We start from the raw sequence: 25,304 nt of genomic DNA on the forward strand, positions 1-25,304 counted from the left end.
CGTGGGGGTCGGTGCCCCAGCCATGGAAGGACCACGCGGAGCTGGCGAGCTCCCACATGCCCTCCCAAGGCCCAGGCCCAGCTGCAGGCTCTGCCCGGGTGGGGGACACGGCCGGGGCACTTTCGTGCCTCTGTTGCCTTCTCTTCAGCTTTGCAATGGTCACTACATGCTGAAGAAGTCACAGAGCGGTGTCCCCACGCACGACAGTCCCCCCTGGCCTGAATGTGGTGGCTAGTGTGTGTGGAGTGTTTTCTGCTGTTCACCGCAGGGGGACTCCCTGAGGGCAGAGGAGCATGGGGTCCCTAAGCCTGGCGTACGCCCACAGGAGTCACGTGTGTGCCCCAGGTTTGTACAGGTGCGGAGCAGACTTCCTGGAGGGGCCCCAACACGCCCGTTGGAGGAAGATTCCAAGTTGGCATGCTCAGAGGGAACGTCTGAAGTGGGGCAAAGGTCAAACCCTTCCTTTCCTCAAAAGTGGGAACAGGAGCTGGGAGGGGTTTGCCCTGGTCTGAGAAGGTCTAGCCACAGCCCAAAGAAGGGTGGGCATGAGAGCACGCTCTTCACACTTGCCCCTGCCTTCCTGCCCCGGAGGCGTGGGTTTAAGTACAGGCTGGAGTGAGCTTGCAAGTGTGAAAATTAATGCGCACGCACTAGGGGTGGGGGGCGCCCGGCTCCTTCCCTGCTTCTGGTCCCGGGGCAGCCCCGATAATTGTCGCAGAGGCATCTCCCTGACATGAGAGGCCAAGTGCAAGGACCCAGAGCGACCTTGACTTTCACATAAACTGGAGTGAGGGAGGGCCCATTCTCTGCAGAGCGGGGAGCTCAGTCAGCCGGCAGGCATCGCCATCACGAGCTCGTCCCGCATCTGGGGTGCTCTCTGATTGTGCATGCCACTCCTGGCTCCCTGTCACTCAGGAGGATGGCGGAGGCCATCAGTTCTGTGACTGTGTGGCCCTGCTCTTTGCTCTATATCCCAGGTGGGAGGGAAGCCCCGTGTGACAGCCTGGCCCTGAGCACCACTGCCCTGGAAGCTGCAGCTGGCTGAAGCTGAGAGACCTGGGAGCTCACGCAGTGGGTGACCCCAGAGTCCTGCTGGGTCCTGCTCAGCGTGACTGGGGGCCAAGCCCGATGGCGGGGGGCACTCTCCCCAGAGCATCCACCCGCGAAAGCCACGGCCTGAGAAGTGGGTGTCCCAGATGCTTGGAGCCATGACCGAGGATGACACCCTGGTGGGATACTGCCTGGTGACCATTGCAAGGATGAAGGGGGCCAGAAGGTGCAGACCACCTGCTCTGGGGGCCTTGGCACTTCTTGAGGTCACGGCCAACATGAACAAGGCAGGAGAAGGTGAGTGAGGAGTCTGGGAGGACGGAGGCCAGCCACAAAACAATAAGACAGTTCAGCACAAAACACAAGCGCTCCCAGGGGACGAAGTCGATGGTTTACAGTGTTGGACCCAAACCCCAAGCAATAAACCCAATTCTCTGCTAAACACACAGCAAATACATTCAAAATAGAACCTCAAAGTGCATTGTTGGGAGCCACATTCGAGCAAGTCATTTTGAACTGGAAGCATTTAACAGTGACCATGAGAAAAAGCTGTATATAAAATATTTTATTAGCAGTCTTCATTTCTCAAAAGTATCTAACTCTATAGGCATACACTCTGCAACCCCCCCCCCCCACTTTGAGTGGTTTCACTTTAGTTTTTGCCACACTGCAGTTCAGTGGGCGTGGAGGAGCACCTGGGTGGGCGTGGCCTCGGTGGGCCTGACGGTGCTCTTAACCGTCTGTACTGCAGGCACGGAGTTGGGGGAGGTCTTCCCTTCTCAGAGTGAAGGATGGCTGAGGATTCGCAGATGAAGGAATATGCTATGACACACAACCTAGCACAAGCCTGCACATGTGCACATGGGTGTTCACATGCACACACACACTTACTCCAGCTCTCTGACCAAGCTCCACAGGTGGCACCCCTTGGCAAGGCACCTGAAGGGGTGAGGCGTGGCCCCCCTCCCGTCTCAGCTACCCGTTGGGAGCTAGAATTCCAGAATGGCCACTAAGCTAGCACTGCATTTTATACAAAGTACTGTCACATACACTGTACACTGTGCACAGGGGGCAATGTGGCAAAGCAAAAAAAAAAAGGAGACCATGGGGTCAGACTGGGGATCGAATTCCAACTCTGCTCTTTCCTGGCCCTGGGACTGGGGACCTTGCTGCCCCTCTGCCAGCCCCAGTGTCCTGCATCTCCTGAATGAACAGAGTGACATGGTCATGGGTCCCTTCCGGCCTCTCTGCCCTCGGGGGCTGGCCCATATCGTCTGAGCTCCCTCCCTGAGCCCAGCACCTGGGCAAGCACCAAGCTCAGGGACGGGACGGCCAGCCCACCTTGGCTGAGTAAGCAAACAAGAGGAATTTGTAAGGCATCAGTGCGGTAGCCAGAACACTTGGCCAAGGAAGATGCTTGATCCACTGGACTCAAGTTTTTCTCAAGGACACAACCAAAGTGACTTCAACCTTGCGGATGTCGCCAGTCCCTGCCTGCCTGGCGTGCCTTTCTCAGGGTGGGAAGCCCACCTTTCTGTGAAGGAGTTTCCACCTAAAAGCTCATCAGTCCGAATCATTTCCTGGTCCCGAAGGCCCCTCCACCAAGGCGGCACAAACTGATTCCAGCATCTCTTATGTAAATGTTCATGAGGGGTTTCTTCCCATTCTGGGGCAAGCTTCCCACTTCACCCACAGCAACTTTGGAAGAATTTAATGCTCTAGCTGATATTCAGCGAGCGTAGCAGAGGGGGCGGCAATGCTGGCCATGGGGACAGAGGCGAGGGGCTCCCCGATGCGGTCTTGGGGCCAGGACGGTGGTTAGAATTCCAAGTGCCCCTTATTCTCCAGACACGTTTCATTTGAAAGCAAAATTCTCCAAGCTCCCATCTCCACTCTGCCCACCTCCAGAGGAAGGGTGAATCCTTTACCTGGGGGGCTCATCCTTCTCTAAACGAAGCGGTGAAAGGCATGTTTGCACCCCTGCATTCAGAAACCACTGAAAAGCCTTGGATTTGGGAAGCTGGCCTGCACATCTCCACCTGCCTCCTAACCACAGCCATTTAGAAAAATCAGTCAGTAGGTTGCCTGGATGCTATCTGAGGCCACTGGAATCAGGTATTTTCTGAAATGACCCTGAAACAAAAGCAGAGGGAAAATACCTAGAGATCTGAACAGAACGGCTGCATTTCAATAAAAGCTGGTAAGGGTTTCTAATGAGCATGTACAAGCAGGGGGCACTTGCTGACAGTTAAGTTGGGTGAAGGCAGCATCCTAGGGGTGAGGCTTCCTCACTCGACATGGCTGTAGGTCTTCTCAGGCAAATTATCCTGGGGTCCTGACTTAGTACACTTGCTATACCCCGCTCAGCATCCTTTAAAAGTAGCCCTGGGTTACTCTGCGCATGGGTTTCCCTTCTAGCAGACCGACAGCCATCGCGTCCCCAAAGATCCGCCCCTGGGCAGTGGGCAACCTCCATCAGTTCCTCGTCTATGAAGGGATGGATGTCCTCTGCCAACAGTGAAAAACTGAAATGCAGGGACCATGAACCCCTATAGGAAAAACCCCTTCTGAGGGCTTAGGAGTTGAGATTTTAAATCTAAAGGAGTCTCACAGTTTCCTTACAAAGTCGCTGAGACACACCGCCGAGGGCTCTCGGGGAATGGGATGCAGCTGCCCGTGCAGTGGAGATGGCCGATCCCACTCAGGGCAGTGCCTAGTGTGCACATTCTGAGTCGGAGCACAGAGCTGACACCGGAAGGGCTCGCCTGGCCGGGGGTGGGTCCTTAAACACTGACCTCACCTGACGCGGTGCTGAGGCACGATGGGTGACTTTCTCCTCTCCCCAACTCTGTATGTGCTAGGCTGTTCCTACGTGGGTCTGTCTATGTGTGATGTCTTACAGGCAAGTCCACCTTGAAATTAAGAGACGACGTTCCATAAAGGCTAAGTCTTACCCTGGTCACATAACACGGTCTGGGAGGCAGTGCCGTATTTGCATGGAACAAGCAAACCTAAAATTACATCTTAATACACCTTGACGGTGTTTGCTGATAAGGGTCTAAGGGTGAAAAAGTGACCTTGAAGAGTTCGACAGATTGAATTTGTGGGCAAGTAAAAATTGAATTCCTTTTGCTCTCAGAAGTAGGAATTAAGAGTTTTGGGAATAGAACCGAGGGATCTCTCAAAGTGGACGTGGCCCAGAGACTAGCTAGTGCTTCTGTTTACAGAAGAGGAAGCTGAGGGTCAGAGAGTTTGTGAATTCACCCACAGACACGCAGTCTTTCATTAGGGGACCCTGATCCCAGGGCAGCAATGTTCTAGCAGGGAGAACAATCCTACTTCCCTTCTGATGGCCGTCTTTGGCCAGAACCCCTTCCTGCCTCTGGACACACCGCCTCTGACAGCTGACAGGCACGCAGTGCCCCGAGAGGAAGCCAGAGGCTGTTCACTCTGCTCACGCTACAGTTCCTGCCCCAGAGAGACTGACTCTGCGATTACGTCCCCAGGAAGAAGGGGCTTCGGTCTGCGAGGCCTGCACAAGGCCAACACTGAGAAGGTGGTCCGGCTGGGGCGCCACGAGAACCGGCCCCTGCAGGCGCACTCACCCACAGCCTCGCTCAGTGAGCTGCAGACACCTCGGCCACACCGAGTGTCTGTCTGCCGGGCTCCTGCTCGGAGCTCGGGTCCTAACGAGGTCTCAGCAGCTTCCAACTCGTGTGGTCAGATCACCTTGCATGGCTGCACCTGGGACCCCTCAACGCCCACACCTGGATGCCCCTCAGCCCGGCATTCCCAGGTTCAGTGGAGGTAGTTGAAGTGAGGAAAGAGGAAATGGTTGTAAAAATGCAACAGGGTGGATCTTCTAGAATTTTTTAAGCAAAATTAAGGTGCTCAGAAAGTTAGAAAGAAACAATATATTTTGCTTAAAATAAGAAGCAAAGGGAAAATAAAATACTTTAAAAGACTTGGCCAATTTCACCTTCTTTTTGTTTGACTTCTTAAAATTTCTGCATGGCTCCGTGCGTACAGTTCCAAAGTCTCCTCTCAACCTGGAACCCACGTGTGCAGCCTTCCCAAGTTCATTAATGAGGCCAGCTCACCCTGAACAATGCTCTTCAACCAGTACTAAAAAGATACAGTTTCTTAAATACGAATGCAATTCATTGACTTTTGGCTTGGAAAATGACTTCTCATTGCAAAAAGAGACAAACTGTAGAAAGAAGGAAACTACGAAAAACAAGTCATAAAACGGGACCACTTCCCCCTTTGCCTTTCTCCCCCAGGATGCAACTGCGCAGTGCCCAGCTGAGAGGCAGCCTGCACCCCCCGTCCGGGACCAGAGCGACCTGGTCGTGAGGAAGAATGCCACCGAGGGAGCCTCTTGTCACCAGCTTGCCTGCAGGTGTGAGTTCTGGCCCAGCTCCGGAAGTTTTACATTCTGCATGTGAAGATTATCCTTTCTATATCTTCTTCCTAGTTTAAGCTGGAAAGGGTGATGGACAGAAGGCCTGGCCCCACTGGGCGGAGCCGTCAGACACTTGGCACCCACGAACCAGACGTGGTGGTTAGGGGTTGGGTCACAGTCATCCCTGCGTCCTCGGGCACAGGCTGGCCGCCACGATTCTACAAGTTGCCCCTGGCGGCCGTGTCTAAGTTTCCTCACTTCTGGCACTTCCAGCGCTTTACCTCTCAGCCCGGATTTTGTACCTCAGGACAAAATAGGCGATGAGGCGCAGCGAGATGAAGAAAATGCCCAGAACGATGAAGTCCAGGTAGAGTTTGGCGTTCTCCACATCCAGCTCTCGAAGAATGGCCTCTGACTTCTGGAAGTGGCAGGTCTCGTCGATGTCGCAGTGCAGGTCCTCTCGGTCCAGGCCGTAGATGGACAAGATGACCCCTTCAAAGCCATACCTGCAGAGGAAGGAGCCTGGTGTGAGGACGGCCCTGTCCCGGTGACCCGGTGACTTCCCCCCATCCCTGACTCTGCCTCCATTTGCTGAGGGCAAAATAACGTCCACTTGTCCGTGGTGCCCAGTCGGCACCCTTCCCATGGCCCTGTCCTCACTGAAATGCTTCCTCTCCGACAGCCTCACTCCCTCTTCCATTGCTGCCCCCTCCAAATGGAATGAACCGTAGGTATTCGCTCCGTGGTTCAAGGACCTGAATGCCACTTTGACTGCTTCTGATGGCACACACTTCCTAGCAGCTGGACATAATAGAGAGTCCGACAGCCTTCCGCGCACCGCAGGGCACTCTCACTAAACACTTCTGCCCCACCTCCTGCTCCTGCCACTGTCAGAACAAGAACACTAGTTTTGAGGAGAAAGACCAGGTGTCGGGTTTCCTGAAGCTGCACCGGCACCCTGTTCCCCGTTTGTTTTCCAGAACATTATGCCTGGGCCCGAACTGGCACAGGAAAGAAAAGCTTGTCCCGACCTGGGAGCCGTGTGTCCTGTGAAATCGCTCTGGCTGGGCAGAAATGCTCAGGAGACTCATGCAGCACGCCCAGGACCCACGCGGCACTCCCACACGCCTGGTGGGCCCAAGTGCAGAGCACGTGGTCCAGTGGTCACAGCCAGGATGCGCGTGCCCAGACGCTGGGATGCTTACGTCAAGACTCGTTTCTCACGGGATTGCTCATTAGGGTTCACAATACTCAGAAATGTGTATGGGCACCATTTCTTCCAGGGAGGAATGAAGTGCCTTAAAGTCAACATGCGCCCGAAGACAGCTCTTCAAAGGACTGGAAATGTGGGCCGAGCTGGGCTTCTTCAGTAGACGGGGAGAAGCCCTGATCCTACCCTGGGGTGTGTGTGTGTGCGTGTGTGTGCGTGTGTGTGTGTGTGTGTGTGGCTGGGGGGGAGCACACAGAATTGGGACAAGAATAAGAGGCGCAGATCTTGGATCCATGATCTGGGAATCATGCTGGCATTTAGCTGACAGCCAGGATGTGGCTTTTGTGAGTGTCTGCGCATGAACAAGAGTCCCCCCTCCCCCTGTCACCGTACAGCCCCCGAGTTGTCGATGGCATCCCCGACAGCTACCTGACATAAGAGATGTAGGACATCCACTGCAGGTAGGTTGGGATGGTGTCGAAGCTGACGAAAAATCCGGAGAAGAGGAGGACGGGGATGGCCGTCACGGGGCCCACGAAGGTCGCCACCTGGGAGACAGAGGAGAGCTTACAGTCCTGCCCGGCTTCCTCCACAGGCGGCTCCCAGAGGCCCGACTCCCGGACAGTCCCCAGGACCGGTTTTCAGGACGTGTCATCCGTGGGCCAAGATGCCGCGGAGAAGCATCCGGTCTGGGGAGTGAGCAGCCTGCTCTCGGGTTTCCTGATTTGCCCGAGTTCTGGCTTTGCTTTTAAGGAAAGGTCTGAGCTCCCTGAAGCCACAGAGGCACAGGAATGCATGTGGGTTTGGCAGGTGGTGGGTGGGCGGTACCAGGAATCCACAAGGGGGCATGTGGAGGGACTCAGCTGGGGTGGGAATGTGGGGGTGCAGTGGGGGTTGAAGGGATGGGCAACTGGATCCCCCAAAGCAACAAAACCTGGCATCCAGAGCTCGGCCTCCGAGCTAGCTGTGGGACCCTGACCCAATCACATGCCTCTCTGGGCCTCAGTGTCCCCACCTGGCAGATGGGGACAGCACAGCACCTAATTCAGGGTGTGCTTGGGGCTAAATGAGCTACTGGGTGGGGAGCACTGAGGACAGCACCTGGCATACATGAGGCGCCACATAAGGGCATCTGCGGCTGTGGTTATACCAGTCCTGACTAGCTGGGACAGTGTGAGTCCTGACCCAGAGACTGACCCAGGGAAGCCAACCTAGGAAGTCAGGGCGGAATGAGGAGGGGGGTGGTGGTGCTGAGCCCCGCCAAGGTGGCAGGGGGGCGTTTCCCTGGCTGGTACCTGCAGGGATGTGGAGGCAGCTCCGATCAGGAGGCCCAGGGACTGCGCCACCAGCGAGGTCATGGTGCCCAGGGCAGCGAACAGGACAAACCGCACAGCGTCGGATGGCTGCGATGTCATCCAGTACACGATGCTGCAGTAGGCCACTGGAAACATGATCTGGGGACACAGGGTCTGTCACTCTCTCGTGGAAACGGGGTCTTCCTCCCTGGGTTACGGGGTATGGCGAAGAACTCTTGCCCCTCTTCCAATACATGCCCTTCGCATACGTACCTGGAAGGGGACGTCGGCCATGGTCTTGGCCAGGTAGTAGGCCTTCAGGCTGTACCAGTAATTCAGATGTTCCCGCAGAAACACTCCCATCTCCAGGGGAACTAGGGGGCAGGAAAATGGAAAGAGGGTCAAGCAGACGCACTCAGTGCGCCAGATACTGGCACAGGGGAGCTGGCCCGGCCGTTCAACACTGTGGTCCCTGGGGTTTGGGTGGAAAAGGTAAGGACCGATTCACTGGCCTGGGAAAACTGCCCATCACTTTTATAACCTGGGAGCCACCAAGGGGGGGATATCTACATGAACATTGAGTATTATTTTAGTGATTAATGTAAACAGTTCTTATTCAACTGGTTCTCACTGAGTAACTAACAATGTGGTTCCTTCCTGTGGCCAAGACCTCACGAGCTGGTCTTGGAAATTGCAGGAGATGTGGGGAAGAGGTGTCGTGGGGAGGAAGTGTTTATGCTGGAGTTTGGCTGAAGCAGTGGGTTTCCACACCATCAGCCCACAGGGACCGAGGGCAGCTTATTCTGCAAACAATCTATGCTTACACGGAAACCCATTTGTGATAGCCTTCCCCGCTCACCAGCCTGGCTGGACCAGGCCTGTCTCAATAACTGAGTGAGGTTAGAATGCCTTTTAGAAATCTCTCTTTCATTAGCCTTCCACCATGTGTAAAAGTCTCCCATTAGTGATTCATTCCTTTGGCTTAAATTATGGTGTGTATTTTCTTGTCTAACAAAAAAATACAACTGTGTATCTGTCTACAAAGAAAATGGTATTTTAAAAAACAAGACACTGTATGTTGAGAAAACTCATCTCTCGGCTGAGCCATGACCTTGGTCCCCAGTTCGTGGGCTGGAATGATGGATAATGGAGGAGAGGTGGGTGGTGGCCAGGTGAGACTCAGACACTCACAGGTGAGCACAGTGGGCATGAGGGCCGCGAACATGAGGAAGAGCATGGAGAAGAAGAGGAAGCCGGAGTTACTCAGGACCTTCTTGGCTTCGTTCCCAATCCCCAGGTACAGCAGGCCGATGAGGAGGCCGATGCCAATGTGAGAGGTGATCCGCAGGTGTGTCAAGACCTGGGGGCAGACATGGCTGTTACTTGCGTGCCCAGAAGTTGGGGGGCTAGGCAGTGGCGGGACAACGGGGCCAAGGCCTCCGGACGCATCGACCATCACAGACCTCGTGCTTCATCCTGCCCCTTCTCCTCCAGCAAAGCAAGCGCCCCGCCCGAAGCCAGCTCTCACACATGCACACAGAGAGCAGTTTATCACTGTTAAAGCAGAACTGTCCAAAAGGAGAGGACAAGTGACGACGAGGGTGGAGAAAGGGACAATGGGTGGGTACATCAGAGGCCCACCCTTAAAGAGCTCCATTTTTCACACTAGGTCCCAGAGGCCCACCAAGTACCCAGCCCCTCATGGGCGGGTTGTTAGACTGTCCACGTTAAAGGTGGCCATCACTATGGTTCTCCACGGCCATCCCCTCCTTCCTGACAAGCCTGGACCCTGTGCCTGGCTGTTTCCCTGAGGGAGGAAGATGTGCCTCACATCACACATGGCCCGATGACCTGCTTTGGCCAGAGGAAGGTGAGCACAAGCGACAAGTTGCCACCAGAATTTTTACATTTGGTTTTTCCTTTGCACTTTCCCTGCGCCACATTCTAGAAAGAAGCTGGGCGTCCCCTCTGAGCCCCAGGATATGGGCGGGGTCACAACACTCAGCCATAAATATTTACTGTCATAGCTGCTGGCATTTGGGGCTGTTTGTTGCAGCAGCATCACAGAGTAAAAGCTGACCAATGCAAATGGAGGGACAACAATCTGAAAGGTCTGTCAGAACAGATACCCCTGAACGTGACCAGCAGCTTCCTTTGCCTAGGAGGCGACTGCAAACCCACTTACCGAATCCCTCATGATACTCAGGAACGTCCTTTTGAAGAGGATGCAGAACTGGGTGAGGCAGCTGGCGGAGAAGCTGTGACAGCCTTCCATGGAAGTGGAGTCCTGAGGACACACCGAGCAGGGAGAGGCGGTGAGAAGCCCGCCCCCAGGATGCCCCTCCTCTCAGCTCAGACACAGGGCCGCACGGTGGGACCACAACACAGCGAGTGCTCTCCCAGGCCGGGGGTGGGATTACCTTTCTCAGCCCCTTCAATCGTTTTGCCTGCTTTACCTCTTCAGAGGGCCGGTGCCAAAGGAAGGGGTTCACCTCGGCATCCCCCCCAGGCTCTTTCCTGTAGTCCGAGTCGCACACGCCCTCGCTCACGGCTCTCACCAGGCGCCCGTTCTGGTCGCCGTACTCGCCAGATGCCACCTCCATGACTGTAGGGGACACAGGTGCACGGGATCAGCCAGACTCCGGGACAGAGCCCGAGACCACTGACACAAACCGTGGGCCTCCTTCATTTTTGCAACGACAGAGCCAGGAATCGGGCAGAATATTTTTAACTGACTGCACATGAGCTGCATGAGGATGATGTTAGGATAAAATCATTTAGTAACTGATGTTCTTTTGGCTCTAAACCCCCAGCAAGGCCACTTCTCATGTCAGGAGCCTGGAGATGAAAATAACAAGTATGTTCTCTATTAACTCAGGCATCCATCCAGTGTTGGCTGAATGCCTGCCGTGGGTGCCCACGCCTCGGAGCGGAAGCTGGAAGTCCAGCCGCATTTTGCACGTAGGGCCGGGCGTGAGCGATGAGACCAGTGGCAGTTCAGTGGGACCACAGAAAAGGGGGTGCTCGGGGCCCTGAGTTGTGCTCGGCATCCTGGGGGCATTGCAACTTGTCGTTCCCAGATATCTTATCTGGATGAAAACAACCTCTTTTTCTCTACTCTTCAAAGTTCCACCATAGGATGGCCTTGAGCCCTTTGAGAAATAATAATTCCTGACTCGGGGCCTCAGGTAAAAGAGGAAACCCACCCAGACTGGCAAACACACACGATTTCTTTCCCTCCCGGTCAAGGCCCTACTTACCAAAATCGGCTGGGTTGTGGTAGGTGGGGCAGTTCAGACCCAAATCCCTCAAATACGGGACAAGATTGGAGACTTTTCCCCGGTACACGCACTGCCCTTGACTAAGGACATAGAGCTGGAAGAAGCAAGGAGAGGTGAACGTCAGCCATGCCTGCCTCCATCAAGCAGCGGGTGCTTCCAGGCCACCCACCCACCCACCCACCTACCCACCATCCATATTTCGACCCTCGGGACTTTTTTTTGCCCATGATAATATCAAAACCCAAGAGTTATAAAACACAATATTATACAAATAACCTGTCACTTGATTCTAGAAAACAGGAATTCCCAATTGTTGCAGAGAAGGTAACAAAGCCACAACAGTATCAGCTATGCGCCCAAAACCCCGTGCCACACACCAGCCCCGGAGGGCGGACCCTGGCCGGCTCTTCCCAGCCCCTTCACCAGCTGCTATGGCTCCTGAATCATATGAAACACAACAGTGAAGACAGCCCCATGAACTAAGGGGAAGCTGAGTGAACAGAATCTGGGTTCACCGGGGCCGGTCACGGCAGGGCCCGCATACCTGGTCGAACATCTCGAAGAGCTTGGCGCTGGGCTGGTGGATGGTGCAGATGATGGACCGCCCTCCTTGAGCCAGCCCTTTCATCAGGGAGACCACCTGGAAGCAGGAGGCGCTGTCCAGGCCACTGCAAGTCAAAGGTACCATGAGACGCTTGTGGGACCCCCCAACTACACCCACATTCACAGTGTACTGGGTGGTCTGTGTGCCAGCCCCGAGCCATGGTGTCTCCTCATCTCAGAGCGGCACAGTGGGCAAGTCCGATCTCTGCTCTGTGACCCCGAAATAGAGGGAGGAAAAGACGAGACATCTGGGGCTCATGCTTCCCCAGCCTGATGCTACAGTAGGGGCCCCAGAAAATCTGCAGGTGGAGAGGTCAGGGGCTCTTTCCCCCACTGCTCCTGAATAATACCTGGTTGGCTCATCGAAGAACATGACGGGGGGGTTGTTCACCAGCTCCAGCGCGATGGCCAGGCGCTTGCGCTGCCCGCCTGAGAGGCTTCCGGTCCGTGTGTTGGCACAAGACAGCAAGCCCAGAGCCGTCAGGATCTCCTTGACCTGAGGGGCGGGGCGACAGAGTCACAGTGGCCATCAGGGACCTCTCATCACATGTCACCACCTCTGGTGTCCCTGTAGAAACCTGCTGCCTCCCCCACTTCACTCCCAGACACACACAGACCAACGCCAGTGACTCCAGTCCCACCCCAGGCTGCCGGTTTCCAAGTCTGAGGCCCTGGTTTGGGTCCCGGAGGCTGAGGAGCAGTGGGGACGCTAGGTCCCCTGCCTGGGCGGAGTCTTTGCCCTGACTCCTGCTGTGACCTTCACTTGTAAGCCTCACCCAGGGCCCAGGTCTGTAGAATGGGCAGACTGATGGGCACACAGATGGACAGATGACTGGGTTTCTGACCAGCACAGAGGAAGGGCCACCAGGACAGTGACACGAGATAATGAATGAAAGTGCCTGGGCCACGTGAGTGTTAAATCGACAGCAGCTGTTGACGATGCTATTCCCGGGAGGCCGCTCCTGCAGACACACAGGCACGCAGGCCAGCCCTCTCGGAAAGCAGATGGGAGCCCCCGTGCGCTTGCCAATAGGAGAACAAGGTCTCTGAAGGGGCGGCTGGATGAGGGCCCTGCATGAGGCAGCCAGTCCCTCCCTCCGCAGCCCTGAGGCCCTCTGGGACGCAGGTTGGCCACTGGGACACAGACATCCACTGCACACGGAGCCCTCCCTGTGGGATAGGATGGCTGGTCCAGTGTTGACTCAGGAGCAGAAGGGTCAGCAGTCTTCAGGGCTGGCAGGGGTTCAGCTGCAGTGTTCGGGTGCAGTGTTGGGGGCGCACTGTTTGGGGCGCTGCCCAGTATCTTCTCAGGGGCCAGCTGTTGGCCTCCCTGCCTCCACACAGCCTCACCTCCTAGGGCCCCCCGAGAATTCTCCTGGCCATCGTCCCAGACCCTGGTGGCTCCTGGGTCCATCTGGGTGAACCCAGTCCAGCAGCTTCTCTGGGGAGATGAGGTCATCCCAAAGGAGAAAGAACTCACGAGGAAGAAAATTTCCGTTCTGGCGCTTGGATTACTTAAGCACAGTGGGTATGAAACTTGGCTTTGGTGTCAGAAAGACCCAGAACACTGCTGCTCCGTGGGCTGGGAAGCAGCTGGTCAGACAGGCCTGGGTTCAACTCCTGATCATCCTCTCTCGTTGATTTCAAACCCCACTCCACTGCCTCTTCTGGAATGCCATGCCTTTGAGGGACACTAATCCAGAAAAGAGGTCAGTGAGGTCACTCAGAAAAGGCCATCGAGGTGGGTCAGGGGGACAGCTCCTCCTGGCACACTCCCCCTCCTGTGCAGACAGAAGCACAGGCCAAAGTTATAGGATGAAGAGCCATGCCGGCCGGTCTCTGCTTGCACCGGGGTCATCGCAGTAGGGCACAGCACAAGCCCTTTGCCTGTGCACGTTTCCTCCAAGGGGTGGCCCCTTGCAGCTGAGCGTCTTCCTGGAATGACACTCTGCAGGTCGGTTTCATTTCAAAACTTCTCAGCGAGAACAATATCTGGCCCTGGGAACTTTGCTCCTGAGGAAGCCCCCTCCCTGGGGGCTCTGGAAGCCGAGGCTGCGTTTCTGGGAAACAAGGAAAGCTCGACAACACATTCCATTCCGGCGAGAACATTCCAGTCTATTGTGTTTCCATGGTGGGAATTGGAGGGAAATGAGTTAGGACATGTGATGGGCTTCTTATCCTTAAAATAAGCACACAATCCTGTTGATGGGTTCCTGTCGGGGATGGGCTGTAGACAGGAGGACGGGTTGGTGAGACGCGTGGGCAGGACCTGAGAACACCTGTCGGCCGCGCAGGCGTGGCTCACTGCCTTGTTCCATCGACATCGCGAACTCGAAGTGAGGGGCGAGGCTCTCACTCCCTGGGGGTGGCACAGCCACCCAGTCTAGCGGAGAACAGCACGGGGCTCCCTTCGGGTCTGTGTCCCAGGACGTGCACCGGGCAGGCCCTCCAGGGGGACACCTCTTTTCCCTACCAAGAAAGCCATCTGGCGCCTGCCCCTCCTGCTCGGGCTGGCAGCGTGGGTGCCGGTGGCCCTACCCTGGCCTCCGGGGCTCTGGGATTCCATCAGCAAGGAGGGAATGGAAGGCCAGGCGCCACCTGCCTTCAGGGCAGCAGAGGCTGAATCAGGTGATGCCGCCAGCTACCTGGATGGGGCTGGAAGCTGCCTCTGAAGGTCCCAACAGAACAGACTAGCGGCTGCAGAGGACTGCGCTCCTCAATATAGAAAGTCAGCTGAGCGGCACGCACTTGTCCTCCCGGCCCGACAGTGATGGCTGCCGTCCTCAGCAAACCCGCCCCTCTCAGAAAGACTGGTCCCTGCAGGTTATGGGTCAGGGAGTCCTCCTCGGCCCACTCACTAACGGGTGACGCCTGCTCTGGGCAGCTCATACACGTTAACAGCAGCGTCTAATTCAGGATCACACTGCCCCGGAGGCAGGTGACGCCTGGCCTCCCACTGCCTCTTTCGAGACGGAAGCCCAGAGCAGCCGGAGGCAGGGGCCCCTGGTTACCCAGTGGGGGGGGACACCCCTTTGCTGTGCTGTGTCACAACTGAGCTGTTTGCCCTGGACCGTTTCCTTCTTCCCCACACCCGAGATGGGGGGCTCCTGCTGGTGCAGCGTCGACGCCAATGACCTTCATTGACAGGAGACTCACATGCCATCCCACGTTTTTTACGTCTCTGCTTCAGGCCCATGAAGTCCACGCGTCCCTTTCGATCTCAGAATATGAGTTCCAGGTGATACATCTTCACCCAGACAAGCTTCGCTGGCCGCAGAAGCGGGGCCTTCACACATACTATGCAGTTAACCCTCCCCTCCCCCGATTCAAGGGCTGACCCCTAGGGGTCCTGGAGGGCACAGCGGGGTGAAGGGAAGAGAACGGGGAGGGTGAGGCGGAACCCTAAAGATGCCGGCCTTTCTTTTCACACCGAGGTGATTTACATCGAGGCAACAGGAGCGATTATGTGAGACAGGAGAGCTAGCGGATGTAAACAGAATCGTTGCTGGTATTTCCTCCACATATGTCTGTGCCCTTGATATCATCATCTCCACCCCGCCAGCAGATGGAGGGCCAGGCTGGGCCCGCGCTGGGGCCCTCCCCTCAGTGAGGGCCTCGCCCAAATTCTGTTCTTATACCGAAAACTCCACTGGCGCCCACGGCGGGAGTGGAGAGGAGGGGAGCTGAGTTTTCCTTCGGTGTGTGCGTATTCACTCACTGGTCCCCCAAATGGGGCTCTCTGGGGCTCTCCCCTGGGTCCGCTTGCCTACCACCCTCCCTGCTCCCTAGAGTTCTGGGAAATGAGGAGAGCCATGAACAGGATTAGAAGAAGGTCTTACTCAGCTTGGAAATGTGTTCATTTTATTTTTAAAAGGCTGGTTAATAACACGTGAGAATCAAATTTCTTCTTGCAAGTGTGTGTAGGTGGAGGCTGAGTATTTTTAACTGAATGACTAGGCACCCTCACGGTTAGCATTTTACAAAAAACAACTGCGTATGAAGCATATTAAACCCAAAAAGGGACGGTACTTGGGCTGACCCAGAGGCCGGGCCTTCTGGCCACCGAAGCTCCCAGGCTGGTGTCCTGCTGCATCCTGGCTGTTTGTGGGGTGGTCCCAGGACATGAGAGTCAAGGCTGTGGCTCTTGCAGTGCAGGGGCTACTCCTGGCTGCCAGGCTAGAGTACAGCACACTGCGATGTCCCCAGGTCCCCCACAGGAGGCAAGGCGACAAACCAATAAAACCAGTGCAGAAAAGGTCCCTGCCCAGGTGTCTGACCAGCGGTGCTCATGCACTTTCTGGACCACCTGCGGCCCCAACGCACACACTTACCATTTCTTTTCTGCCTTCATCTTTCTCCTGGAGCTTCAGATGTGCAGACACCTGCAGGGATGAGGGGCACCGTGTCAGGATAGAGTCAGGACAAGTGGCCCTCAGTGGGCAAACCTCACAAGACACACCACAGGCCAGGAGCCCCAGGGGCTGGAGGAAAACCCTCGGAGGGGGTCTTGGCCTCCCACCTCCCTTGGCTCAACGGAGGTGGGGTCTTGGAGAGCCGTGAATGTCTGTGGTGCTTCCTGTTCTCTCCATCAAATTGCTGCTGTGCCCTTGAGAGAAGCTATATGTAGGCAGCCGAGAGATGAGGAGACCTCAGGCTCCAGGGCCCTAGGACTAGTGGTTATGTTTAGGGACTTCACAAGCCACTTGTTAAGCCGCTGGTAGCTTAAAACTCTCCATTTCTCATCACAGCCTGTTGGAGAGTATTTACACCACAGAAACTGGCAAGTGCTATAGATCAGGACTCCAGCTGGGTTGTTTGGTTTGAGACCCTGTTTGCCACCACACCCCTGGGCCCCTGACCCTGCTGGGTAGAATCCTGTGTTACCACCATCACGTCCAGTGTCAGCCTTGGTTCTGCTCTGCTGACTTCTGCGGCTTTGGGGACCAAGGAGCCTCGGTTTCCTTATGGCCACCAAAGCGAGGTCAGAACCTGCCCATCACAGAGCTGGTGAAGTTGCCATGGGGATCAATGACAGACTGAGATGCAGGGGAAGCAGCCACAGTCCCAGTCAGAGAGGGGCAGGCCGAGGTCAGCTCGGTCAGGCCAGCTGCTTGCCTGGTGACACCAAGTGGCACTTCTTGGTTGGCCCAGTGGTTGTGAGGGTCAGAAGCAGCTCATGAACATGCACAACCCAGAGCTGGTAGCCAATATCATCCCGACATGTGTGACAAGACCTCACGATAAAATCTCACTTAATTTAATTCTGAAAATAAACGGATTTCACAGCAGAGCCTGGTGAGAGGTTAGGGGGAGGAGGCAGATGACAACACAAGTCACCAATCCTGTTTGCGAGAGGAGGCAGTGACTGAGCCAGAAATCAGAGTGCGGCTTCTCCCTGGCCACCTGAGAGAGACGAAGGGGCCAGCCGGGAGTCAACAGGGGCGCGTGGAGCTCGTGTCTCCTGAACTTGCTTCCGTGCCTGCGGTCCCCTCCTAAGTTCCCTGTGCCCTCGTCGGAACGTCTGCTTGGAGGCCAGATAAACAACTGGGGCTGCCTGTGCCTCTCTCTCGGGAGGCCGGCCTGGGGGAGAGGTGTCCCCTGACCTCCAGAACACTGAGTACCGGGGAGGACGACAGGAACAAGCCCGCAGAGCCCTCCTTCCCGTGTATGCGCAAAGCAGGTTAGGGCGAGGATCGCACATCTGATGCCTTACACCGCTTCCCTTTGCTGAGATCCCCTCGGAATTGCCCTCGGGATGCAAGGCTGGCGGCTGCCACCCTGTAATGCCCGGGCGGGGGAAGAAGCTTTGCCCAGCCCCAATGACAAGCACAGGGTGTGACCTTTCCAGGCTGGGAACCAAGGTGAACTCCGTCCACTGACCAAGGGCTCCAGGCAGACAGGCTGCGGACAAGGTGTCACGGGCCAGGAGCAGCCTGGAGCCCTGTCTTTTACGACGGATGAGGACAAAGCAGGAAACCGAGCAGCCTTGCCACAAACGCACCATGGTGAGCACAGGGCGGCTGAGCGACCTTCCCGTCTTCTCAGTGGGAGACACTGCAGCGGCTCCCGCTGCCCGGAGCTGGGTCTGTGTGGCCCCTATTGGCGTGGGCTGGGCCTTTTTAAAAGTGGCTCCAGGGCAGGGCACTTGGCTGGGTCGGGGGTCTGCTCAGGGAGCATGGTGGCCCAGCCATCCCGGACCCCAGAGTCCAGGACACCCTGGGCTAACAGCTGGACCTGGAGGCTGCCGTTCCCCTGCTTTTGCAAGACTGCGTGTTTGATGGCCGTCGGCTACCTGTGCGCGTGCAGGGCCTGGCAGGAAATGCTGGTTCCACTCCCCGACCTGGTAGGCAGGTGAGTCGGAGGAGGATGAGGCCCTCGGGCCCTGATTCGGCACCAGGCTGACTGGAACTTGGGTCCAAAGCCACAGATGCTTGAATGACAGGTGACAGGAAGGGCAGACCCTTGGCCCGAGGGGGCAGGACTGTGGTCACCTTGGAAGGGGTCACCCCCATCAATCGGGTCAATAACTTTCTCAGAAATTTGACCTGGATGTTGCCATCCAGGGTCTGTGACAACCCAGGGTCCAGAGGTTTGTTTTCATGAAGCTGTCGAAACAGCGCGGCTGGTGTCAGCACGCCACAGGAGAGAAGGGCCTGGACAGCCCCCGCCCCACACTGGGCGCCACTCCCGAGAACAGAGAAACGGGGGTAGCTCACCATCATGGCCTCCTGCACAGTGAGGTGCGGCAGCAGCATGTCATCCTGCATGATGTAGCAGGACACCTTCCGGAAGCAGCGCAGGTCCCGGGGCATGCCGTTGATGAGGATGGCCCCCTTCATGCCGGTCTCCCTGCAAGGCCAGGAGGGGCCTTGTCAGCCCAGCCCCTGCTCCTCCTCCCCAGAGGGCCCAACAAAGAGGCAGCCCCTCCCATCTCCCTCCCAGGGGGCAGGAAGGAAGGAGACCCAAGACTCACAGGAAGGAACCACATGGAGCAAATGCCCAGCGCAGAGAGGGGAGGGCATGTTTGTAACACGTGCTTGTAAACAGAGATATGCATGGATTCTCCTACACGTAGCCACAAGGTCACAGGTACACCCCTGGCTTTTCGGGGGGTTTCTAAGATGGGCTTCTGAGCAGTCCTGTGGGTAGCCCAGGTTACACTGGCTGCCCCCTAAAACAAGCCTCTGCAGCAGGGCATCTGGCTGCTAGACAAGAACTAGTTCCTGAGGGTCCGGCTCTGATACTGACAGGGAGGGGACACAGCAGGGTCCCTGGGCTCACAAGGCTCAAAGAGGAGGGGGCCAGTGTCCTGGACCCACTCAGTCAAGTGCATGGTTCTTCTCTACCAGGAACGCTGTTCTCTGTGACCATAGTGGACGGGTGGGGCCCCCCCATGTGTGCTTGGAAATGGGGCACAGCCTGGCCAGCCACACACACTCACCCCCTACCTCCCAGACCCATGTGCATCTCCACTGCCCAAGGCTCTCTTGGGCACCTCCGCTCAGCTGGGGAAGCGGCAGGGACCAGCCGTTCTGTCCCACAGCCACCCTCCCGAGTGCTGAGTGGGCAGCGTCCACTTCCACTCTGTGATGCAGTGACCAGGAGCTGCCTTCTGATGCTTTCAATGTCACTTTCTTCCCTGGGCTGTTTCCTTCACAAAATCAAAGTCTCTTAAGGCTACCCACCCCCCAGCCCCACTCCCACCCCCAGGCTTCACTGCAGCCTGCTCAGAACCATAAGAAGAAGTGGGAGGGCCGGAAGCAGCTTCACTATCCATACTGTTGTCACGATGCCACACCAGGTGAGGACCTGGTTCTCCTCTGAGGGGTGCGCTCACCTGTACCCAGCCAGGATGTTCATGAGCGTAGATTTCCCAGCCCCGGAAGGGCCCATGATGGCCACCAGCTCCCCACTGTTGAATTTCCCAGAAATGCCTTTCAGAAGGGTCTTGTATCCTGCAAAACAGCAGATGACATTCACTTTCCAACGATCACAGGACTGGCTGGTCTGATCCCTGGTGCCACACAGACAAGCGCATAGCACACCCAGCCACGGGACCCAGGTGGGGGGCCAGATTCGCCTCTAGAGCATTTCCTGGGCGATGTTAACAGCAGTCGCCGGTGGGTGTGCGATGCCTCAGACCATGCGAGGCACTTTCACACACACTATGGAGGGTACAAGGGCTCTGCCATGCTCCTTTCAGAATGAGGACATGGGCGTCTGGGGCCGGGGGGACGCGTCCTGGCCCACACACCCAGCGCGAGCAGATCCTGACCCAGGCCCCCACGATGGGTAAGCACATGACTAATTTATTATTCCTTTTGTGAATTTTTATTTATAATTTATACAAATATAAATTATTCATATAGGATTTATTCATAAATCATTACTCCATATTAATTAATTTATCATTAGAAGTTTATTGTTTTGCGGCCACATCGAATTGCTGTGGAACCCCTGCCTGGTCTCCATCTGGGAGCTCTGCAGAAGCACGGTCATCTACACATCCCGAGCAGCGCCACGCGCGGTTTTCTGAAAACACTGTTCGGATGTGCGATAAGGAACAAAACAGGAGAAACCGGGTTTGTGCACAAAGACTTCTAGTTCAGAATCAGTTCTCGGTGCCTGAGAAACAGAGCACCCTTAAATGACCAGGGCCACGCAAACACGTTTCAGCTGCTGCACAAGGGGAGGCGAGCACCCCGCCAGAGCCCACTTGCTCCCCAGGACCCCACACCGGTCTGTGCAGTCAAACCCCAGCCAGGGTCTGGAGAGCTCCTGTGTCTCCCAGACAAGACGCCAGGACACCCAACCTGTCACCAGGTGCCACCTCGGTTTAGATGGGGAGTCCCCAAGGCCTTGTTTAGTCAGGCAGAGAGAAGCGGAAACAAAGGCAGGAAACTCGTGGCTCTGAGTTCTGGCTCATTACGGAGAGTGACAGTCGCCTGGGGAGGGCTGAGATGGTCGTCCCGGTGGGAGAGGGGCAGAGAACAAAGAGAGGGTGTCGAGCAGAGCAGCGCAGAACTGCCACTGAGCCAGACGCCTGCCGCTGAGACGTCCGTGACGCGAGATCAGCAAACACCGGCCGGTGAGAGTTAACGGAGGCCCACGGGGACCCAAAGGACTGCATCAGTCCTTCAGTGGACAGACAGACAGAAGGGCTGTGGGACAGCAGAGACCCCTCCCCTGCAAGGTCAAGCTGCCAGTACAGCAGGCTCTGAATCAGGATGGAGCTGTGTTGGCCCAGAGCTCTGGGACCTGGGCCACAGGGGACCCGCCTGACATCACTGAGGGAGCATTAAATGCCAGGCCTGCCAGACATCTGCTCATTAGCAGCCTCTTGTGGGCTCAGATCCTGAGCAGGGTTACTCCCGAGCAAACTCCCTATAAGCTGTTCCTTCTCAAAGTTCAAGGTTGATCCCCAGCTGGTTCCCTGTAAACCAGGAGCTGCCTGACGAGGCAGATGCCTTAGGGAGATGGCCACTGGCCACTTGGAGGCCGCCTGCAGTCTGCACAGGGGTCGTGACAACCGGAAAGCAGCCTCGCTCCTGGGACTCTGGGGGGATGCTCCCTCCGGGCAGAGCCCACAGGCACTGCTCTCGCTCTGACGTCACCTGGTGTTGGCCCCTGGGGCTGGGGTCCACACTGGGACACAGATAACAATAGTGGCTGCAGGAAGGTCACAAGCTGTGATGCCGGTAGCTAGGAAGCCAGGAACAGCCACGGGTGTGGCAGCCGGGGCAGCATCCGGCCCCTGCCAGGGAAAAGGCCGGAAGAGTGGGGGACAGACTGTGGTGTCCTCCCTACAGCCACCAGACTGGGATGGGGGGTCTGTCTGTGAGCCCTGGCTAAACAGGCCCGCTGTCCAGTCATGTGAGCTGCAAGGCCTCCAAGGCCGATGACTCATGCCTTAGAGGGGACAGCGGTTCCCAGGGTGACACGGAAAGAGGGGGAGTGCGTGTGTGTGACATCTGTGCGACATCTGCAGGGCCAGCCAGGAAAGGCCACCCTGAATCTCAATGACCTGAGGCTCCCGAAGCTCCGTGATGGCGGGAACACAGAAGATGTCCAGTGAGGCCCCTCCCCCTAAAGGCCAGCCCGCCGGCCCCAAACTGAGTGCCCGGCACGAGCCTGGACAGCTGCTGACCGCCCCGCGTGCACCTTGTTTTCCTCCCCGTTCTCCTTACTTTTGCCCCTAGAACCCTTAGGACGTCAGCTCCATGATGATGTGACCAGAATCACCACGTCCCGTGGGTAGAACAGGACTAGGTCACTTAATAAAAGTTTATGGAATTCACAGAGAGAAAGTGAACTCTGCAGAAGTGAATTTAGTCACAGACACCGTCTTGGGCGCCACCATTTGGCTGAAGCTTCTTTCCGAGCCATTGCCCCTCAGGCTTCAGACCAGCGTGTGCTGGGTCAGCAAGAAGGTCCCAGAAGCCCCTGGCAGCTCAGCTCCTCCGCGGTCCCTGGGGTCAGCCCACAGGGTTGAGTGCTGCTGTGCAGTGCATTTTGGAGGGGCCGCTGGTCTCCCCACATGGATGTACAAAAGTCACCAGTAAATCCTTACATAAGCACAAGCAAAATGCACAATATGTATACTTCAGAGTGATTACTTTCGGATGCAAATGTTACTAAAGTCGTGCATACAGAGATAGAAAAATGCACAAATTGTAAGTGGGTGCAAACTTAGACACTCCCCCAAACTGGCCTTCCTGGGGAGCCAGCCCCCAGGTCAGAAGTGGGAGTGAAGGGCCCTGGGAGGCCCCTCCCACCATGTCAGTGGGTAATCGCTTTGGAATCTTAAGTATAACCCCAGGGGTGTTGATTTTTAGACAGAGGAATATATTTTTCCCAAAGGAGAAAGAAGTTATTTTCTTTTCTCAGAAGTGAAGACAACACTCCTGTGCCCACTGTGGAACACTCCTTAGATGGGAAACTGCGCCCCAATAATCCCGGGAGCCTGCCGTTTGCCCTATGACCCTTGCCCGGGATGAGCTGACTCTTGTCCATAATGTATGTCAGGAAGTCACAGAGAAATGGAACGACTGACCACTGGCACGTCCTATGTGAGCTAGCAGCGTCTTAAAGGGAAATGGTGCCTGTGAACACCCACAAGGTTTTGGGGACACACAGCAGCTTAGGTGCAGATTTTCTCATTTGTAGAAATGTACCCTCGAAGGACAGTCCTGCCGGCTCTGGAAGGGCTCATGTGGGATACTGGGTGTGCCAGCTTTGCTCACATCCCCCCCAAATGCCTCACAGCAAGCTGAGGACCAGGTCCTTTTCCATACTTTGCAGATGAGAAACAAGGGCTCAGAGAGGGTTAACAACCCGCCCAAGGCCACCCAAAGGCTTAGCAGAGGTGCCAGGATCCCCACCACTTCTGCTCAACTCCAGAGGTGGCCCTTGCACCTGGCCGCCCTCCAGCCTCTGCCAGCCCGGGAAGCCCCCGACCCGACCCAGCCTCCTTTCTCATCAATCGCTGTGGCCAGCTCAGCTCAGCAGGATGCATTTAGTCCACTGTTGCAGGAAACTCTAACAGGGGATTGGCAGAAAGTACACACCCTTCCTTCCCCCCAAATGGAATCCCCTTGGTGGCCAAAGGCCGAGGCTGCCGCCTGAGTGCGGGCAGAGTGGCTCCCAGTGTGGGTGTGGCAAGGTGACCCAAAAGCTAAGGCTTGAATGCCCTGCGTGCATCCACAGAGCTCTTAACTCATCCAATTGTCCCTCGACCTTCAGTCTCATTTTCTTTCCATGAAACATTCTCAAGTCAAAAAAAAAAAAAGAAAAGAAATTCTTGCCAGCGAGGGTCCAGGCGTCTGCCCTCCAGGGCAGACTCGAGCCCCAAGCTGAGCAGGTCCCCTCTGTCTGATATTAAAGACGTCGCCTTCCCTTACAGTCGTGAGGAAAGCACACCCTCTGACCCACACACCGCTCCCATGGCTCCTTGTCATAAAACCACCCCTGTCGCCCGCCGCTGCTGGCGGCCCAACCACAGGGACTGGAGCAGACGCGTTTCAGAGCAGCTCCCGGCACACCGGACCCCGTGGGAACCGTGAGGCCCGGTTCCGTCCCTCCAACTCCAGCAGCATGTGGCTCACTCACTCGGGTGTCACTTAGTGAGCTGCTGTGTGAAGTGGCAGCAGTTTCTAAAGCGACGCTGGGGTCAGGCATGGCTTTTGTGCATGGGCTGCTGTGGGGGCTGGGCAGGGGCGGTTGGAGTGGGTGCCCCCTGAGAAGCAGGCTCAGGTTGTGCTTGTCCAAGGGTCAATGCCAGGCTGATCACTGGGGTGAATGTGCTGTAGAAGTCACTGTCACAGACAAACGAGTCACTGAGTAGAGCTGTGCAGGCAGAGGCTGCAAAGGGGTCCTGACCCCAGCTTTGCTCTCTCACCTGGGAGCTGGGTCAGGTGGCAGGACCACACCAAATACTCCTCCTCTAGGCCTCATGGGGAGTCTCGTCGCGGACGAGGGGCCCCCAGTGCCCACGAAGAGGCCTGGTCTTCAGCAGAGATGGTCAGGGAGCTGTCTGCCTTCACACGCCCCCCACCACCATGTTCCCCTCCTTTCCTCTCCGGGCCCCCTGCACCTGTCAGCCAGGGGACTGGAGATGGACTTCACATCCTGCCTGTCCGTGTCCTCATCGGGACCCCTTCTCTCACGAAACTTATTTCTCAAACGTTTACAATAGCTACCATTTCTTACCTCAGTAAGAAATGATGGCTATTCCCTGATGCAGTTTTTAAATCATGGTCAAGTTTACAATACAGTGGCTGTATTGTAATTGTAATGTTTTGCCTTTAAAAAAATTTTACCCTGATCTGGTTACATAGGACTTTAGTATTGAGCAGAATTAAAGAAACCACCTTCCTGTTCAGGACAAAACAAACATTCACATGTAAGATACAAAGTTGGATATGGGAAAACGAGGTTTGGTCTCAAAATCCAGTTTGTCCTGAACAAAAAAACCCTCTCAACCTGGGCCTTGGTTTCTGATCTACAAAATGAGAAGAGTGGACCATATGAATCCTTGAGAGCGCTCCCTAACGTTAAAAAATACTCATATATAAAAATAATCATCCTGCTCATGTATAAACATACAAGTGCACACTTCTACATTTGCCATTGGTTCTCGAAATGCCCTTTCAGGCTTTCTGCAAGGCAAGACGATGAAGAAGAAACTAAGAACTTATATTTCATTCCTCTCAAGGAGGAAGGGCTGAGGTGGACGGGAGGCAGGCTGCTGAGGCGGCCTCTGCACCCAAGCGGCTGGGTTCACTCCCTTGTGCTGAGTGAGCTGCAGCCACTTTATGGAAATATTCACTAACCAGTGATCATCTATCAGAACGGCTTTCTTGTGTTTGCCAGTGTCTCAAGTGAGGAATGTCTCGAAAGCAATCACTCCCTCTAAAAGCTACTTTACCTCTGTCGGTGACTATTTTTTCCCCTTAAGAAAC

At 55.9% G+C, this 25,304-nt stretch overlaps 1 protein-coding gene across 3 annotated transcripts in view; it reads right to left on the reverse strand.

Annotated features, from left to right (window-relative positions):
• Nucleotides 1-1,600: 1,600 nt before the first annotated feature.
• The window catches only part of ABCG1 (ATP binding cassette subfamily G member 1), a 60,720-nt gene continuing 37,016 nt past the window's right edge, over nucleotides 1,601-25,304 (reverse strand). For 2 of the 3 annotated variants that reach the window (XM_053657711.1, XM_037144595.2), the window contains exons 3-15: nucleotides 19,682-19,799; nucleotides 18,561-18,693; nucleotides 16,176-16,226; nucleotides 12,195-12,340; nucleotides 11,786-11,909; nucleotides 11,221-11,335; nucleotides 10,381-10,565; nucleotides 10,146-10,247; nucleotides 9,152-9,320; nucleotides 8,234-8,334; nucleotides 7,961-8,119; nucleotides 7,095-7,213; nucleotides 1,601-5,961 (exon numbers count right to left, since the gene is read on the reverse strand). In XM_053657711.1, coding sequence (XP_053513686.1) covers nucleotides 5,733-5,961; nucleotides 7,095-7,213; nucleotides 7,961-8,119; nucleotides 8,234-8,334; nucleotides 9,152-9,320; nucleotides 10,146-10,247; nucleotides 10,381-10,565; nucleotides 11,221-11,335; nucleotides 11,786-11,909; nucleotides 12,195-12,340; nucleotides 16,176-16,226; nucleotides 18,561-18,693; nucleotides 19,682-19,799 — 1,751 coding nt within the window. In that variant the 3' untranslated portion in view covers nucleotides 1,601-5,732. The remainder of the gene's footprint in view (nucleotides 5,962-7,094; nucleotides 7,214-7,960; nucleotides 8,120-8,233; nucleotides 8,335-9,151; nucleotides 9,321-10,145; nucleotides 10,248-10,380; nucleotides 10,566-11,220; nucleotides 11,336-11,785; nucleotides 11,910-12,194; nucleotides 12,341-16,175; nucleotides 16,227-18,560; nucleotides 18,694-19,681; nucleotides 19,800-25,304) is intronic. The other variant, XM_037144596.2, reaches the window with a different exon arrangement.

The sequence above is a fragment of the Artibeus jamaicensis genome, unplaced genomic scaffold (assembly GCF_021234435.1).
Source record: "Artibeus jamaicensis isolate MK-2021 breed Jamaican fruit bat unplaced genomic scaffold, CSHL_Jam_final scaffold_474, whole genome shotgun sequence".
Classification (NCBI taxonomy): Eukaryota; Metazoa; Chordata; class Mammalia; order Chiroptera; family Phyllostomidae; genus Artibeus; species Artibeus jamaicensis.